General features: G+C 40.5%; 1 protein-coding gene across 4 annotated transcripts in view; it reads right to left on the bottom strand.

Moving 5' to 3' along the window:
- Window positions 1-15,522, bottom strand: part of mllt10 (MLLT10 histone lysine methyltransferase DOT1L cofactor) — a 37,768-nt gene extending 22,246 nt beyond the window's left edge. For 2 of the 4 annotated variants that reach the window (XM_017428434.2, XM_017428435.2), the window contains exons 1-6: window positions 15,142-15,522; window positions 12,944-13,023; window positions 8,852-8,906; window positions 6,309-6,418; window positions 6,114-6,217; window positions 5,858-5,951 (exon numbers count right to left, since the gene is read on the bottom strand). In XM_017428434.2, coding sequence (XP_017283923.1) covers window positions 5,858-5,951; window positions 6,114-6,217; window positions 6,309-6,418; window positions 8,852-8,906; window positions 12,944-13,023; window positions 15,142-15,298 — 600 coding nt within the window. In that variant the 5' untranslated portion in view covers window positions 15,299-15,522. The remainder of the gene's footprint in view (window positions 1-5,857; window positions 5,952-6,113; window positions 6,218-6,308; window positions 6,419-8,851; window positions 8,907-12,943; window positions 13,024-15,141) is intronic. The other 2 variants (XM_017428436.2, XM_017428437.2) reach the window with 1 other exon arrangement.
- Between the last annotated feature and the right edge of the window lie 937 nt (window positions 15,523-16,459).

Genomic DNA, 16,459 nt, shown 5'->3' with positions numbered 1-16,459 from the left:
CTATTCACTTTTTGACTCTTGAATGCAGATTGCTGACTTCAGAGGAGGAAAAAAAAAATCACTTTTCAGGTCGAAACTTTTTGTTCTAAATGTCTCTTCAATGAAATTTCCCTGAAGCTCTTTGCATACATCTTAAATTATGGCTGTATTGTTTTCTAATACCTTATTAAACAACAAATAATATCATCTAACTTTTAATTATTTTACCTGTGGCAGAAAATTTGCCTACTTCTATAATATTTATATTCATTTTAGACCTTTTTAAAGACATAAATGGTATTAAATTTGACAAAAATAAAACATCTACAGCAAACTGTACTGAATTAATAAATAGTTGATGATTTTACCTCTGCTCAGATACTTTAATTACCCTCTCTGTTCAATACTTTTTGCAGTTTTTGAGGGGTTTGTGTTTAATGAGCTTGCTTTTGGTTATAGATAAACAAAATGCCAGGATTTGAGTCGATCAGAAGGACAAACACTGGACACCAAAATGTAGAAAATGGAGTCACCACCCTTGAAACTGATGCTAAAACAAGGATGGAGTTTCTTAAACTTGGCGAGCAGATGTGCCTGCCTGTAGGGTGGAGGACTAACAAGAAAAAAAAAGAGAGAAGTCTACTTGGATCCATCACAGCCAAATTAAATGAAACCCACAAGTTAATAGATGAAATTATGGCGCTTTTATGAGCACGTTGTTTAACAATACGAGTTGTATTGATTATGGAAAGACAAATGTGCGTGCTCAGGAGGATGAGGGGGCATGGAGCGAAGGAGAAAGAGGGGAAGATGGGCAGAACGAGAGGAACAGGAAGTAAGAGGGAAAATAATCCGCCCTGGCCTGGCAGGAATTCCCCTGTGCAGTTTCCTGCAGGATTTCTGACCAGCTATTGTGTGTGTGTGTGTGTAGGTTTCCTGCAGGCCCTTTCAGGCAGCCGGTGTGTGTGTGTGGGGGGGGGATCTCTAAGCCCCTGCTGTAGGTTGACTGCAGGCTCTTACATGAGGTGGGTATACATCCGAACCTCCAAACCACATCATAAATGCATGCGCAGACAGACAGACGCACACACAGATCTGATCCTACTGATCTCTGACCCGAGGTTTGGGATAGACTGAGCCTGTGTGTGCTCGTGTGTTTGTGCAGGAGAGGAGGGGGTCCTCCATCGCTGCTCAAACAGTTTTAATAAAGGCAAATATAACTCTGTGCTCTCAAGCTTAATTCCACCAACAAAAAGGTAAAATCTACGGTTCAATTTGACTTCATTTAATCAAAAATGAACATCTGCAATCAAAAACACCAGCACAACACAACAAACATTCTATTTTACTGTGATGTCTTTAAAAAAACTGCTTTAAAAGGTAAATGTACAATTTTAAGGATATCAGCTGTCTGACAGGTTTCCAGACCTCTACGCAGGTGACTTTAGGGAGATTTTCAGTCAATTTTTCTGGTTAGTAACTTGTAAATTGTGACATTTTAGTTCAAATATATGCACAATATTCAAATAATCTAGCTTTTTTTAAATAGACAATCAAATTTATGACCTTCAAGCTGCAACTGCAACGCAAAGAAGCTAAGAAACAACCAAATTCTGACGTGTTTTACATAAAGCTGAAGCGTGTTGATGCAAATGTGGGCTGCGTAAGGAGAGCTGTGCAGCTGAGCTTGGCAGGAAGTCTCCAGTGAGGAGCTCAGGAGGCAGAATGGTTGTCCCTGGATAAAAAGGGCGGCCTCGGATAAAATATGTTCTGACACTTGAGCACTCACACATAAAGGCTTTTCCCTTAAGTGCCGAAGTGTGTGAGGTATTTGTCTTTGCTTGTATTATCAGAAAACAGTGTTTTTGTTTGCTAGAATGTCCTTTATAGAAATCTTATGGTGGAAAAGCTGACGCCAACAATGAGCAACACCAAACTGATTCATCACTGTTTGGGTTCTTTACACCCAGTGATCACAACCCAAAGAATAAGGATCAAAAATAACATTTTTAAAATAGCTGCTAATTGGTTTAAAGGGGACAAACATGATGGCGAACAAAAAACTCCCCATTTTTTCTAAAAAGAACACAACAACTTTGAACTCCGAAGACTCTACCTACCACTTAAACTCTCAAGTATTACAGATTATTTTTTAAACCATAAGGATAAAATAATAAGTCTGTGCTCTCCCCTTTCTGTTAATAAATAACAAATAAAAAGCAGATCATTTAACACCCCCTGTGAATTCAGAAAGGCCTGACTTATTAAGTCACAACAATGAACCAAGCATTAAAAGGGGATAATCACTGATGGGCTGCAGACTAAAAAACTAAAATCACCTGCTGGTTGGTCTATAAATCAGACATTTAGCTCTCAAACCCAAGTTAATACATAAACGAAGCTATGATGCAAAATGAAACATCAGCAACATCTTAAAAGGCTCACTTTGTTACAATTCATGCTCTTCTTGGCTCTACAAGCGTCTGCCATCATCGATTAAGTGTTTGATTGCACACTTGGCCATCGCTCTGCAGTGTGATCATGTAACCGTGCATGTTTCATGGCTGGGAGGCAGAGAGGGTAAGAGCAGAGGGCTGTCTTACCTGCTTGTCCTGGTCTGGGGGTCTATCCATACAAAGAGAGGAAGAGTCACTTAAGCTTTGAGACCTACTACCGCGGCCCCTGCTCCTTCGCTAAAAAGTAAAGAATTCCAAATTACTGGATGGAACTCCAAAGAAAAGAAGGCTGAATGTAGACTTAATCAGCTAAGATACTAAAATAATTATAAAAAATAAAAAAAACTCAAATTAAACTCATTCTGATTTCAATGCAAGTAAAAAAAAAACACTGTTGGGGGGTGAAAAAAATGTCTATTGTGGCATGAAGTATTCAAATTAGGAAACCTTAAATATATCAGTTTTGTGCAGCACGTTAATGTTCCTTATTAGAAAAAGAAGAAGAACGTTGGGCAATAGTAAAACACACCAACAAAAGCTTCTTTCTCCAAAATTTACACTTTAGTGTTAGAAACTCTGGCCATTAATCAACTTCCTGCTGCTCCGAGTGTCTTACTGTAATGACTGATCAATAAATTACAACCACATCACCATCAGGTGTGGGTCAAACACTCATCCAATAAGGACCGTTTTCAAGATTATATGAGCTACAAAATTAAACGATTAGAGAGGGACCTTCTTTGTCACATATCTTTACCCCTAAAGGGTTAATCCCAATTTTAATTTGGGACACTAACATTATTATTCAATAAGCCTCAAAGTAAGACTTGAACCAACTTGCTGAGACAGCTGTCCAAAACCACCTGGTTATGCAAAGTTACACGACAAAGTCTGCCGATCGCAGCCAATGCAAGATCAACGACAAGCAGCCAGACCATGAGGTCCATCGACAGGAGGAGTGGTGAATCCACAGATGCTTTTAGAAGACTGAAACTGAAACAGAAACATGAAATGTCTGGCTCAAATTAAATACATTTTAGCTTTAGACTAAAGAAGGATTAATCAAAGTCAGGAAACATCCATCCGGTGTTGTTTTATGAAACCCTTTCAGTCTTTTTCCATGGTTAATTCACTCATGTACGTTCTGGTTTTCCAGACAGTCCCACCGTAATGACATTATACCCCAGCATCGAAAGCAATTTATACCCAATCAATGTAATCAATGTAACAGCTTGAGTCTTTCCATCAGCATTGGTTAAAATTGAAAAATGTGAGAATGTTTGTGTTTGTGCTCATGAAGCCGGGACCTGTCAGATATTTACTCGCCTGCCTCCAACGGCAGAAATGTCCTACAAGTTGTCTCAACAAGTGATCTCTTTGGTGGGGATGGAAAAGGACCCGAAATGGTTCGGGTCAGCTGTCTCGGTTCAGTGCATGTACAAAAACAACAAAACAAAAAGTCAGTAAAGTGCAGCAAATGCTGAGAGCAGCAGCCAGGTCAGATCATGAAGGATTATTATGTGCTGATCTGACAAAGTAGAGATCACAGGATGGTCTAAAGGATAGTCTATCTGTTGTTGTTCTATACCAGTGGTGTCCAGTCCTGCTCCTGCATATTTTAGATGTTTCCCTGCTCTTCAGCAGGCCTTCCAGCTCTGGAGAAGCCAGTTAATCACTCAGACAAACATCTAAAACATGCAGGATAGTGGCCCTTCAGGACCAGGATCAGACGCCGCTGGTCTGTGCGTTGTGGTGACTCATCGGTCTTTTTCCTCAGCCGAATCGGACTCTTTCATCATTTGCCGTAGAGAAACAACAATCAACCAATCACAGCAAACTCAAGGCAGTGTCGTGAATTTCTCCCACAGGCAGCAGCAGAAACCAAAACGGAGAACGTTGTCCCTAAAAACAACTTTGGCTTTTACACACAGAGGAAACACAAACAACAGTTAGTTCCAGAGTCTGCGCCGACGAGGATCGCACACCAAACTTTTTCAACCACTTAAAAGAGGCGTCATCAGAAAGGAGGAGCGACCGAGCCGCAGCCAGGAGAGGATTTAGACCACTTCACAGAGGTGTTTCATAAAAGGCAAAACTTATTGTTTTGCCAAATAAATGAAGAACATTTTAAAATAAGCAATGTCTCCACATTTACTGTGCAAACACTGCACACAGCTTTAACCAAAAACACAACGACCTAATGTCAAACTGCCCAGTTCTTTCAGTTTTTACACGACTACGTGACAAAAATTTAAGAATAATTAACATTTTAAAACAAGCGTAAAGGGTGGCCTATTCGCTGCAGACATATAGTATTTGTGGAGTCTTTAGGAGACAAAACAGGGAAGAAAACACAAAAACCTGAACCAAACCACAGATTTCGTGAACCGTTCCAGCTCTGCTCTTTAGTAAAAAGAGCTGCATTTGTTGTGTTTTTCAGTAATTCCCCCTTTTCAGGAACTAAACTCAGACAATCTGTCAACAGCTAGCTATTTTACCCAAACGAAATAAAAGGATGATTAAATCAGACTGTGATCATGCTAACTGCAGGCAAAGAAATCATCACAAATTTAACTAAAGGTTTTATTTTCTTTTGATTAAATAGAAAAACTTAAAAAAAAGCCATTTTCAATGTAAAATACACAAGTAATTACTAAGAAATTTGATGTTGCTGTAAATAAAATGAAGATCCCATCCAGAACTTGACCCGATAGTAACACAAGGGCGTAAGAGATGAGCCGAGAGGGATGAAGGCAGAGGAAGGGTGACCAGAATCAAAACATCAGGTGGAACAGAAACAAGAAGCAGCAAGACGAATTCACTCAGCCAGTAAAAGAGGAAGCAGGTGATGAGAAGTAAAAGATGTCGCCACGAGAGATTAGAAATTGTCGGGGAGGGGGGGCACGACTGAGAATAACAAACTCGATACAGAAGGAAAAGATAAACAGAAAAACGTGATAATTGAGAAAACAAAATAGTGTTAAGAGGAAGAACATGAGAGGAAGTGATGATAAGTCACCTCTAATGTGGCGATGAAGGTCACAAAACAAAATGCATTTCTCACTGAATTTAAAACAACATTTGTTACATTTATCTGTTCATAAAAAATATTTTAAAAGAATAATTTCTATTCAAACACGCCCAGCCTCGCTCTTACACTCAAGCATGCTCTGTACATTTAATTACATGCAACAAACCCTGAAGCGGTCACGGCTCTTAATGCCGTGTGGCGTACTTTAAGCTAAATTCAGTCAATGAATAATTAACTTTATTATTAAGAAAAAGAGGGGAAATCCAATTTATCCACACGTGTGGAAACGGGTCACGGCTGCAAGACAAATTTTACGAGGTGCGGAGCTGTGGGTTAGCATGTTAGAAACGCAGAACAAAACAATAAATAAAATCCTCAGGAGGACACTTACCAGCTTGCTGTGATGGTATTTGCAGTATCCACAGTATTTGACATTATCTGCGTCTGAGCCTTGTTCTTCACACAACAACCCTGCAAACTGGGCACTGACAAATAAAGAAAGAATACGTAAAAAAATGGAAGATAACATTAAATTTGTGTGTAATATTAAAAATGCAATTCTTAACATGAAATCATCTATCAAATACATATTAGTTGGCTTGTAAAAGCCCAGTCTGGTGACAGATTGACCATGGGACATGTCTCACCATGTGACGTGGAAGGCCTGTCGGCAGCCATGTTTGTTGCAGGTCATGCAGGCTCCTGTGGCAGCCTTACTCTCTCTGCCCTGCTCCTCACAGATGTAACACGTCTGCACACACACACACGTTCACGTCAACTCAAAGGCAAAATGAACTCCTCCTGCTTTGACCTGAACGCGTTTTTGGGACGACTTTCGTTACCTTGTTGTAGCGCTCGTGAGGCACGGACTGGAGTACGATGGGCTCCATCGTTGAGACGTTTGCAAACTCCACCTCGGGTATGTAAAGCGCACAAACCACATGGGCCCAGCCTGTGAAAAGTCAGAAAACAGGGCTATAAGCCTCTGCGAGTGTTCGTCGACAGCACACAGAAACACTAACTGCCTGCTTGTTTTTTGAACATTTTGGTTTTTTAAAAACTCCACACTTTTCTAAATTTTAACGTCGACATGCCAGTAAATTCACTGTACATGTTCATATAATGGTGTGGTTTTATTATCAGCCTGCTTCAAATGTAAAAAAAAAAAAACCCAACACCTTAATATATACGTGCATTTAAATTAAACGTGCATACTCTTACTATCAGGGTTCAAGTCTTCTTCAGTAGAAAATAATGTTCATGTGGAAAAACTAAGCTCTCTGCACAGTTCATGGCCAGGCTGTGATAAAAAGGTGCAAACTGCATATGTAACAGGTTAATAATCTGCAATTATACAGCCACATACCATGAAACATGCAACCACAGGGAGTGAGTTGGACTTTACTGTCTTGAACTGAGGTGTAAACTGGACCGATGGCTTTTCAATCAGTAACTAAACAGCAAAGATACTGATGGATAAAACCTTCAACTGGAGGCTTGATGAACCAAAATAAACATGACGACGCCTGCGTCCTTTCTGTTTTATACATGCATTGTAATAAGAATAAGAAGAAAATGTTCCATGTTTGAGCAATTTGTAGAAAATTGGATTTTTATCTTTTAGAAAAGCAGAAGGAACACAGTCTAGAAACTCCAGACTTATCCAGACCTGAAAAAACGGGTAAAAAACTCCATGCTTTGGAACCTTGACAAAAAAAAAAGCTGGACAGAGTCGTATCAGTTTGGGAGAACAGCATACAGACGAGCTCTTTGATGTGGACGGAACAAAGAAATTAAAACAGTCGGCGGCGGTTGTTTTCCCTGCTATAATTGTCCGTCATTTCCATTCGTCAAACAACAGAAAAGTCCGAGTGCTCCATTTACTTACTTTTAAGCTCTTAGTGACTTTTAGAGAAGATCAAATAATGGCTTTAAAACGCATCAGGCACAAATTATAACCCATCTCTGGTCCAGACAAAAAGGGTCTGTGTCAAACATACATTTTCCTCTCGGCCCCCTTTGCTAAACATCACGTTTACGTGTCAAAACATGTGAACCTTGGAATGCAGAATCTCACATGCTTTAATCTGTAAATTGGAAATGTGTGTACCTAAGCATCTGTTTATTGAGCTCCGACACACACACACACAGCTGCCTGTCAACAAAGACAAACTGGGGGCAGTAGAGTGACAGCAGGGCACGGTGGACAGGCAACAAAATTGACGATAGGTTGAGGAGGAGCTGGAGGAGGTGAACAGCAGGTCAGATGAAGGTGGGAGTCTCCAACCACACTGGAGGTGTCTGTTTTTTCCCCCCGCAGCTGAAACAAAAAGCTGGCTTAAACTTACAGTTGAACCCGTGACCTGCCTTTGACCTGGCGAGCGGGACGACTCGGGGGTGGGTGGGGGCGGGACGGGGCGGATGTGAAATGTGGGCGTGTTGTTGTTTCGAAGGACCTGGAGGAGCCCTATAAACCAGGACTATAAAAACGCAGCGAGATTTCACCCGTCAGCCTGAAAGCTCAACTTTTTAGTCAAGAAAAACCAACGGGGGCATCAATTTATTTACTTCAGAAAAGTATCCAACGTGGAAAGTGACAGATCTTTAATTATAGGAAAGTGCTTCATATTGTCATAGGTATAGAAACACTAACATTCAGCACTATTATTACTATAAACATTTATTTTTAATGACTTGTGAGCTATGATATATCTTCCAACCTAATCTAAATAATAATGTGTATAAATATTTACTGGGTCGTCTTTAACACTACAGAAGTACGTACGACTACGCCCTTTTTTTTAAACTTCTATTTCTGTCAAATTCTCCTGCTTTGCCCACCTGAAATAACAACGACGCAGATCAACAAGTGACAGGGAGCTGACAAGGGAGCCGGGGAGAGAGATGGTGAGAAAAATGCAAAGAAAAAGCAAAGAGACAGAGAGGGGTCATGGGAAGGGTAAAATAAAAGAGAAAGTAGTAAAACGGTGTGTGTTAGTGTTGTCCTGATGCCTCCCTGCAGGCCTGGACACAATCCCACAGCTGTGCCTCTCTCTCTGACTGACTCACACACACACACACACACACTCTTACATGCACGCAGAATATTTACAGTCTCCACCAAGATGACCTCCCAGTGAACCCTGCGAGGAGACTCCTCACAGGCCACGCACTATACCCATCCTGGCCCGCCCCCTCATAAACATACACACACACACTCGCACGCTCTCATAAAACACGGACTGGCGAGGACGGTGCGCACAACAAACAGCTACATAACTCTCCCAGCACGCTCGCGGCCCTTCAACTTGCTGGTGACGTGCAATTAAAGACAGCAAAACACAAGAGGCGAGGCGAGGCGAGGCACAGATGTGAGTGGCTCTACCTCCGTTATCTGTCCTCTTCAGGGCTCCATCTTTGTGGGGACAGAGCTCGCATCTCTGTAGGGAAAAGAAAAAAAAAACGATCAGGAACAACAAGACAAACTCTGAGGTAAATATATGACAGTGTGCGAAGACGAGATGTGGGGACACGCCCTCATTATCTGCCTCCTAACGTCCCCCGTCTCGGAGGGGTCTTCAATGAATCATTTAAGCATCTCTCCTTCTGATGAGTCAGCTAAATCTCAACTTACAGATCAGCAAAACGCCAAACACGGTTTTACAATCAGCAGACTGAATGAGCGATCTGAAGCTAAAAGATAGTTAGACCTAATATCTACTGGAATAAATGAGCAGCTTTGGTATAACACACTGCTCAACATCAGGTCGTAAGAGCCAACTTATTTGACTCATAATGAGTCGTTTTCCTGCCCTACACTTTTTGTTTTAGCCATTTATATTCAGCTCATTCAGGAAGTGGCTGCTCTGACTTTTAGTTTCTGTAACTTTTATCATTTCCATAATATTTAACTTCTTTTACAGGTATATTCCCCATAAAAACACCTTGAGATCTGAATTTCTTCAAAACACTGTTTTATTCGAAACCTGCTTCAGCGTACAAAACACGCCATTTCTCTGCCTCTCCGAAGATCCCGTCATCCTTAGAGTCTAAGTAGCTTTTATAAGTCTGTTAATTTAGTTCTACGTTTTTTGTTTTTTTTTGGACAACTGGAATTAAAAAACACAGGAAACACTAAAGAGAAAATAAGGCAGACAAAAACTCTCAAAATCCAAAACAAACATCCCGAAAAAAGGTGAAGATCGATGCAAAACTTATAAATTCAAACTTTTCTAGTCTTTATTTTCATTAATAAAAAAGGAAAAAACAAAATCAAAACAATCCCACAATAAGAAACATTAGTTAGGTCTCTATTCCACTGAGTCACATTTATGTTATTTTATTTTTTACAGGACTGTGCAAAAGTCTTTATTACTTTGGATTTTGCTTTCAAGAAGACGGACCTTCTTACATTTTTTAAATACTTTTTTAAACTCCTTATCTCCTAAGTTGTCTTCTGAACAGAAAACAGAGACGCCTTTTATGTTCATAGTTAAGTTAACAAAAAAAAAAAAAAAAAAAAAAACATTCCTGTGAAAATGTTAAGGCACGAGGAATGCACTGAAAATTTGTGAAAATTCAACTGGTTGACAAAATAAATAAATTCATTTTGAGAAGGAAAGATCTTCAAAAGCCATAAGATAAGAACTATTGCTTTAAAACATTTTAAAAATAAAACAAAAACTCTTCCTTTTTGGACGTAATGTATAAACAAAATAAGGGTTGGTGAAAACACATTAACTCTGAATAAAAGGTAATTATGAGAGGAAAAAAAGACATAATTGCAGCTTTGTTTTAAAGTGTTTGAACACACACCAACGCCATAAATTGACTTTACCTAAACAGACTCGTATAACATACGGACTTGTTAAATTTCTGACCTATTTTTAGGCGTAAAACAATAAGTTAAGTGTCCCACATGAAATTAAGGAGCCAGGGAAGGACCGTTTGCTCTTTCTGCACACATGAACACAAAAAGCAGCTCTCCGGCACCTGAATCAACAGCTACATAAAGTAAATCTTCGCCTGGCTGAACCCAGACAGGTCCTTGGAAGTCTGCGGAGGTCATGCTAAGTTGAGCCATACCAGCTCATGTGTTCCAACAAGTTTCACTCTGAGAGCAGCCGAGGACTTCAGGTCAGCCTTAACTCTACTTCTTAAAGCATTCCCAGGGAAAGAACGGCTCTCCGAGGCGGCATTCCTGTCCGAACTGCTTGTGCGGATATTTGCAACACTCCGTAAATATTACCCAGCAGATTGGATAAAGGGACATTTATGACCATCCTTTGTGAAGCTTTCAATCAGGATAACAGAACCCAGATAAACAAAGTCTACACAGACCTAATTTACCTTCTCCAATTAACCGTACAACAATAAAAGCTATGCCAGTAAAGATGATTAACTATTAAGCACGTGCAAAGAAATCTGTCTCACTAATAATCCAAATGATGACATGACTATCCTGTAACACCTCATTGATTGTTAAAATAAATCTTTTAAATAAATGTTTTAAAATTAGACCCAGTTTCTGTCTTCAGTGTAGGACGTTTTCCGACGCAGATGGGGTCGAGGCTGACCTTCTGAAACTGCAGAACAAACCATCATTCTTCCACCACTGTGCCTTGACATGTTGGTTTGTTGCATTTGTTTTTTTTTTGACGAATGTGTCCTCTGTTCGAAGGACATTGTTCCAGGCATCCTGTGGGTTTTTTTTAAAGGACGGCAAACCTAAGCTGTGCTGTCATGTTCTTTTTTTTTTTTTAAAGAAAAGAGGCTTTCTGGCAGCTACCAATCATACTTGTTCAGTCATTATCTAATTGTCCTGTCATTAATTTTAACATTTAACATCTTAATGGAGGCCTGTAGGGTATCAGGTGTAGCTCTTAGTCTTTGTTTGCAGTTTCTATGAATTTGCAAGCTTTGACCTCAGGGTAAACTCGTAAACTCCAAGACTGACAGCTGTTTTAAAATGTCTTCAGTTTGTGCATAATCGTCCTGACTGTAGAATGATTGACTCTAAATTGGTTTGAATTTGCTTTACAACCCTTCTCAGATTGACGGGCAGCTTCAAGTGCTTCTCTAAGCTCACAGCTGATGTCTTTCCTCCGTGGCATTGAGTTAAAACTCGCCTGAAGGCACCTGGATCTGCTTTCAAAGGAGGTGCTCAAACTTGCTGCTGATCAGTTCATCTGAAAACTGTGACTGTACGTAATGCAGGACACGCTGCTTCTTCTTTTTCTTTCGGCTGTTCCCTTTTTCAGGGGTCACCACAGCGAGTCATCTTCCTCCATCTAACTGTATTCTGCGTCCTCTGTCCTCACTCCAACTCCCTCCATGTCCTCTCTAACGGCGTCCTTATATCTCCTTTTTGTCTCCAACATCCTTCTACCAATATACCCACTGTCCCTCCTCTGCACATGTCCAAACCATCTCAGTCTGGCCTCTCTAACTTTATCTCCCAGTCCTTCAACCTGTGCTGTACCTCTGAGGACCTCATTCTTAATCCTGTCCATCCTCGTCCCTCCCAAGGAGAACCTCAACATCTTCAGCTCTGCCACTTCCTGTTCTGTCTCCAAACCAAACAACATGGCTGCTCTCACCACCGTCTGACAGTGAGTCAAACCACAAGCAGAAGCAGAAAAACAACGTCAACTTGTTTTGAGGAAATACTGTTTGAGTTTCACCGCTATCAACATTTGGATAATTTATCTCCCATCAACCATGATTACACAGAAATGCATCAGATTCCTGGTGAGAACCACTTGAACTTATCATCCTCTTGTCTTTTGAAAAGACAGCTGACAAACCAGTCCAATGATGCCACTTATTAATGGAAACTTAATCCTTAAGAAAGTGTAAATGTGGATCCATTTCTCATACAAAACTTCCACATTTTGTTGTAGTTTTTTTCTGTTTTTTTAATAATCACACTCTAATATGTACTTCTTCTCAGGTTGTATTACCTCACGAGAGGATGATGATTTAAATCAAACCAAATTTCTGCACCAAAAGTGATTCAGGCAGAAGATGTAACAAACTCATTTTGACTGTTTTTTTAAAAATGTAAATTACATTCTGGTCATCAATAACATGTTAGTCTTTTATCCATATATGCATCTATTCTTGTATTATTATATGTTAAATTTTAAAAAATGCTTTGTTAGTACATAATGCCACCTGAACAGACAGATAAAGCTAGAGATAAGTTTGTTTTTGAGTGAAATTTAGGACCGATTTTTATTTGTATTGGAGCTCAAGCTGAAGGATGGAGCTTAAAAAACAAACACTCACAAAGAAAATGTTGAATGGAGACAAGTGGGTGAACCTAAAACCGGTCGCCATGATAAGAGCTGATGATTTATGGCTGTTATATTCCAGCTAGCTGAAGTTTTATTCAAACTTTCGGCAAATGTGTCAAAACATTGTGCTAAGTAAGATCAGGTCACTGAGATAACTCATAAAAGATGAAGCGACTCACCACGCGAGCGGCTCTCTCCTGAGATTCACACTTCCTGCAGAACCAGGGACCGGTGGGCACCTGAACGATGCCATAACAAGCTGAAAAGACACAAGGAGGGGGTGTCAAAGAGGGAAGTGTTTCCATTCAGGCCATAAAAAAACAAAATTTTCACAGTGCCACAGAAAACTTTAAATAATGGCAATAAAACTAGACTTCCACGTGTAACTACACATCAAACTTAACAACATTTAGACAGAATACCACGTATTACATTATTTATCAGTCAAGCCACGTGGACACAGACTGATATTAAGTTTGGCCACACATAATTTCAAACAAGGTATTTCTATACAAACTGAGAAGGAAAATATCTAAATAACACTGACTTGAGTTTTAGTGGGTAACCATACAGGTGCAGCAACTCTACTGTAAATAGCCTACCTCCACACATTTTCAGATTATCCCAGATCTGACCAGAGCCCATAATCCACTGGAATGAAGAGCTATAATCCAGATTTCTGAGAACATGGCTGGTTTATCCAATCACTTAAAAGCTTGGCTTTTTTTTTTGCTGCTAGGCAAACCAATCCAGAACATGAATGCTTCATTTTAATCTGTTGCTATTCTTGTTTGTGTATTTAATATGTAAACATGTTGACTGTGCTGATTCTTAAACCCCAGTTAGACCAGGGGCGTTACATTCATCCTGAGCAATATGGTCGCATTTACATGTTGCTAAATAAAGGAGGGAACACTCTCAATATGCACTGAAGACGTCTTTTCTCAGACCACTATCAGAGGTGGTCTCGAACCCTTTTATTATTTGGTGTGGTAGTCTGCACACAAACCGTCCTGAGCAACACTGTAGAACCACCTACTGAGCCGACGTGACCCCAAATTAGCAGCTGAGTTACGACCTGAATGTCTCTGTGAAAAAATAAAAAATAAAATTCTTCTACTGCAGGCAAATTAAAGATGATCAAACAACCATCATTCATCAGTATGAATTTTAATGGCTCTTTTCCCAGGCGCTTCTAACGCATCATAGCTAACACACCCCTCAGCTCAAAAAACCCCCAGCAAACCTAAAACTTAACAGTGATTTCTGCTGTTGGACTATGTGAGAGAACAGCTGCCTCTCTGATGGTATGGAGGTGCATTAGTGTCTGTATTACGGTCAGCTTACACATCTGGAAAGGCACAACTAATGCAGAAAAGTATCTACATGTTTCAGAACATCTGCTCTAATCCAGCAAAGACGACTAGAATGGGACAATAAAACCTCCAGCAGCTGCTCTCCTCAGGTCATAGATGTTTACAGGTTGTTGTGAAGATGGGGGGACGTTTTAAAGCGGGGAAACACGGATCTGGTACAACTTTTTTGAGATGTGTGGCGGCTGTCAAATTCATTCAAAGTCACTGCATTCAGTTTTTGTTGGACATTTTACGCACCGTCTCATAATCAGGGTTGTACTAAATTTGCCACGACGAACAGGGTTTAAGCATTTGACCAAATTAAAGAACTGCTGTGATGAGACGGAACGTTCTTTCTTATCCAGTCGGGCTAAAACTGGCACTTATTAGGAGGACAGCAGTAGTTGTGACACAGCTGCAAACTAACTAAATGATAGGCACCATTAAGAGATCAGACCTGCTGACAGCTGAAAGATTTTTCAGTCTGTGTTTACCAAATGAACACATGGCTAAGGCTTACAAATGTAAACAGAGAGCTTCATAATCATGTGAGTCATCTTTGCTGACCACAGCTACTGTAAAAAAAAAAAAAAAAACACGTATACTACAATCATAGGCATGTTTGTTTTGTTGATAAAGTTTGGACTAGGACCAAGAAGCACACATCTGTGTCATACAGCAAGGTCATGGCTTCAATTTGAGCTCTTTCCTGTCAATTGACAACATTCTGTCATGAGCAGAGTGCCCCTCTTTTCTTACTCCAAGTGACAGCTTCTGACAACACAATGGCACAGCTCGGAGCCACAAACACGTTCATACACCCGCTGTCAGCTACCACGTACATGCAGGCTACAGGCATTAGCGGTCAGTAGCATGAGCTGAGGCCGACCTCGGCGTGTGAAAAACGGGAGCAGGGAGCAGGAGGAGGAGGAGGCGGCGGCGGCTTCACAACCTTCCAGCGACGCTAACTAGCATCGGAGCTAAATGCTAGCTGCTAGCTTTAGCTTAGTGTCCCAGCTTACCTTGATGCACGGCGACGTTGCAGCCGTGTCCGTCGCAGTAGACCAGCGGGTTTTCCGCCCAGCCTCGTTCGTCCGAGCACACGCAGCAGCCTCCGATCATCTCCTTCATGTTACTCGTCGACAGCTCTGCGGTCAGACAACGCTCGCCGGAGACCATCTACGAAGAAAGCGGCGGACATGCGGAGGAATACATAAAGAGCCGCTCGGAGACCTTCGTTCGGAGACGTCCGTCGTTTCCCCGGCAACGCCACCTTTAGGTCCCGCTCGATCGAAACGGCATGTTTTAAACGTGTTTACGTCCCTTTTCGACGCAGTAGGGTTTTTTTTTTTTTTGCCTTCCCCCCCTCACCAAAACATCGCCGTCACAGCGCGGTGGTGAGCAGAGGGGGAACTTCGTAGTGAGCAGGAAGTGCGTCACGACGCACGGTGACGTCGACGTCACGTGATCGGACCAGTAACGGCTGGTTCCCACATGGCTGCAAAGTTTAACTTCACCCAGCCAAATTCACTGCAGTCACATGCTGATAATTTATGAATTAAGGGTGAAAGCCTGGTAATTCACTGCAGCATTAATTAATTATAGGTCTGGATAGGAAATTAAATATTTACTTTTACGATTTTATGGCCAAATAAGTGCAGTTTCTGCACATAAATTAAAGGTACTAAACGCAAATTATGAAATCAATTAAAAAGATTACATCAAATAGTCCAGTTTGAAAGAGTTTACTCCAGTAGTTTTCCAGATATGCAATCTAAAATGCAGTATGCGCTCAATGTAAACAAAGCACTGTGTAGGTAAACAAACATAGCAGGAAGGGACAAGCCTAGAATCTCACAGAAGATGTTTAGATGGGAATTTAAAATTAAATTTGCAGTTAACGTGAAAGAAAAGAGAAAAGATTGAGTAGGACTACTGTCAAGAATAGAAATCAAATATGGAGCATTGTAAAGACAGAGTTCGGCATTCAAACACACCGCTGCCTAATAAAACCTTTAGAGTTTGGCCTACTTTCAGTCATTTTGGCTGTTTCTGTAGGTAAACAAACGCACGAGGCAGATAGCACTAATTTTGCTTACAAAGTTTTAATTTAAGGACACATTAACTTTCAATATGAGGAAAGAAAATGTGCAGATTTAGTTTCTTACTTTATTTGACTTGAGCAATAAAGTAAAACACATACAGACAGCAAACTTTTTGTTTCAGAAAGCCTGCAAAATTGTATTGTTTTGCATGACAATAAAGCCAACATTTGTTGCATTTTTGTGACTTTTTGAACGCTTTCCCATATGAATATTCCTTCAGGCAGATGTAACAGAA

The sequence above is a fragment of the Kryptolebias marmoratus genome, linkage group LG21 (genome assembly GCF_001649575.2).
Source record: "Kryptolebias marmoratus isolate JLee-2015 linkage group LG21, ASM164957v2, whole genome shotgun sequence".
Taxonomy (NCBI): Eukaryota; Metazoa; Chordata; class Actinopteri; order Cyprinodontiformes; family Rivulidae; genus Kryptolebias; species Kryptolebias marmoratus.
This window is presented reverse-complemented; position numbering and strand designations above follow the sequence as displayed.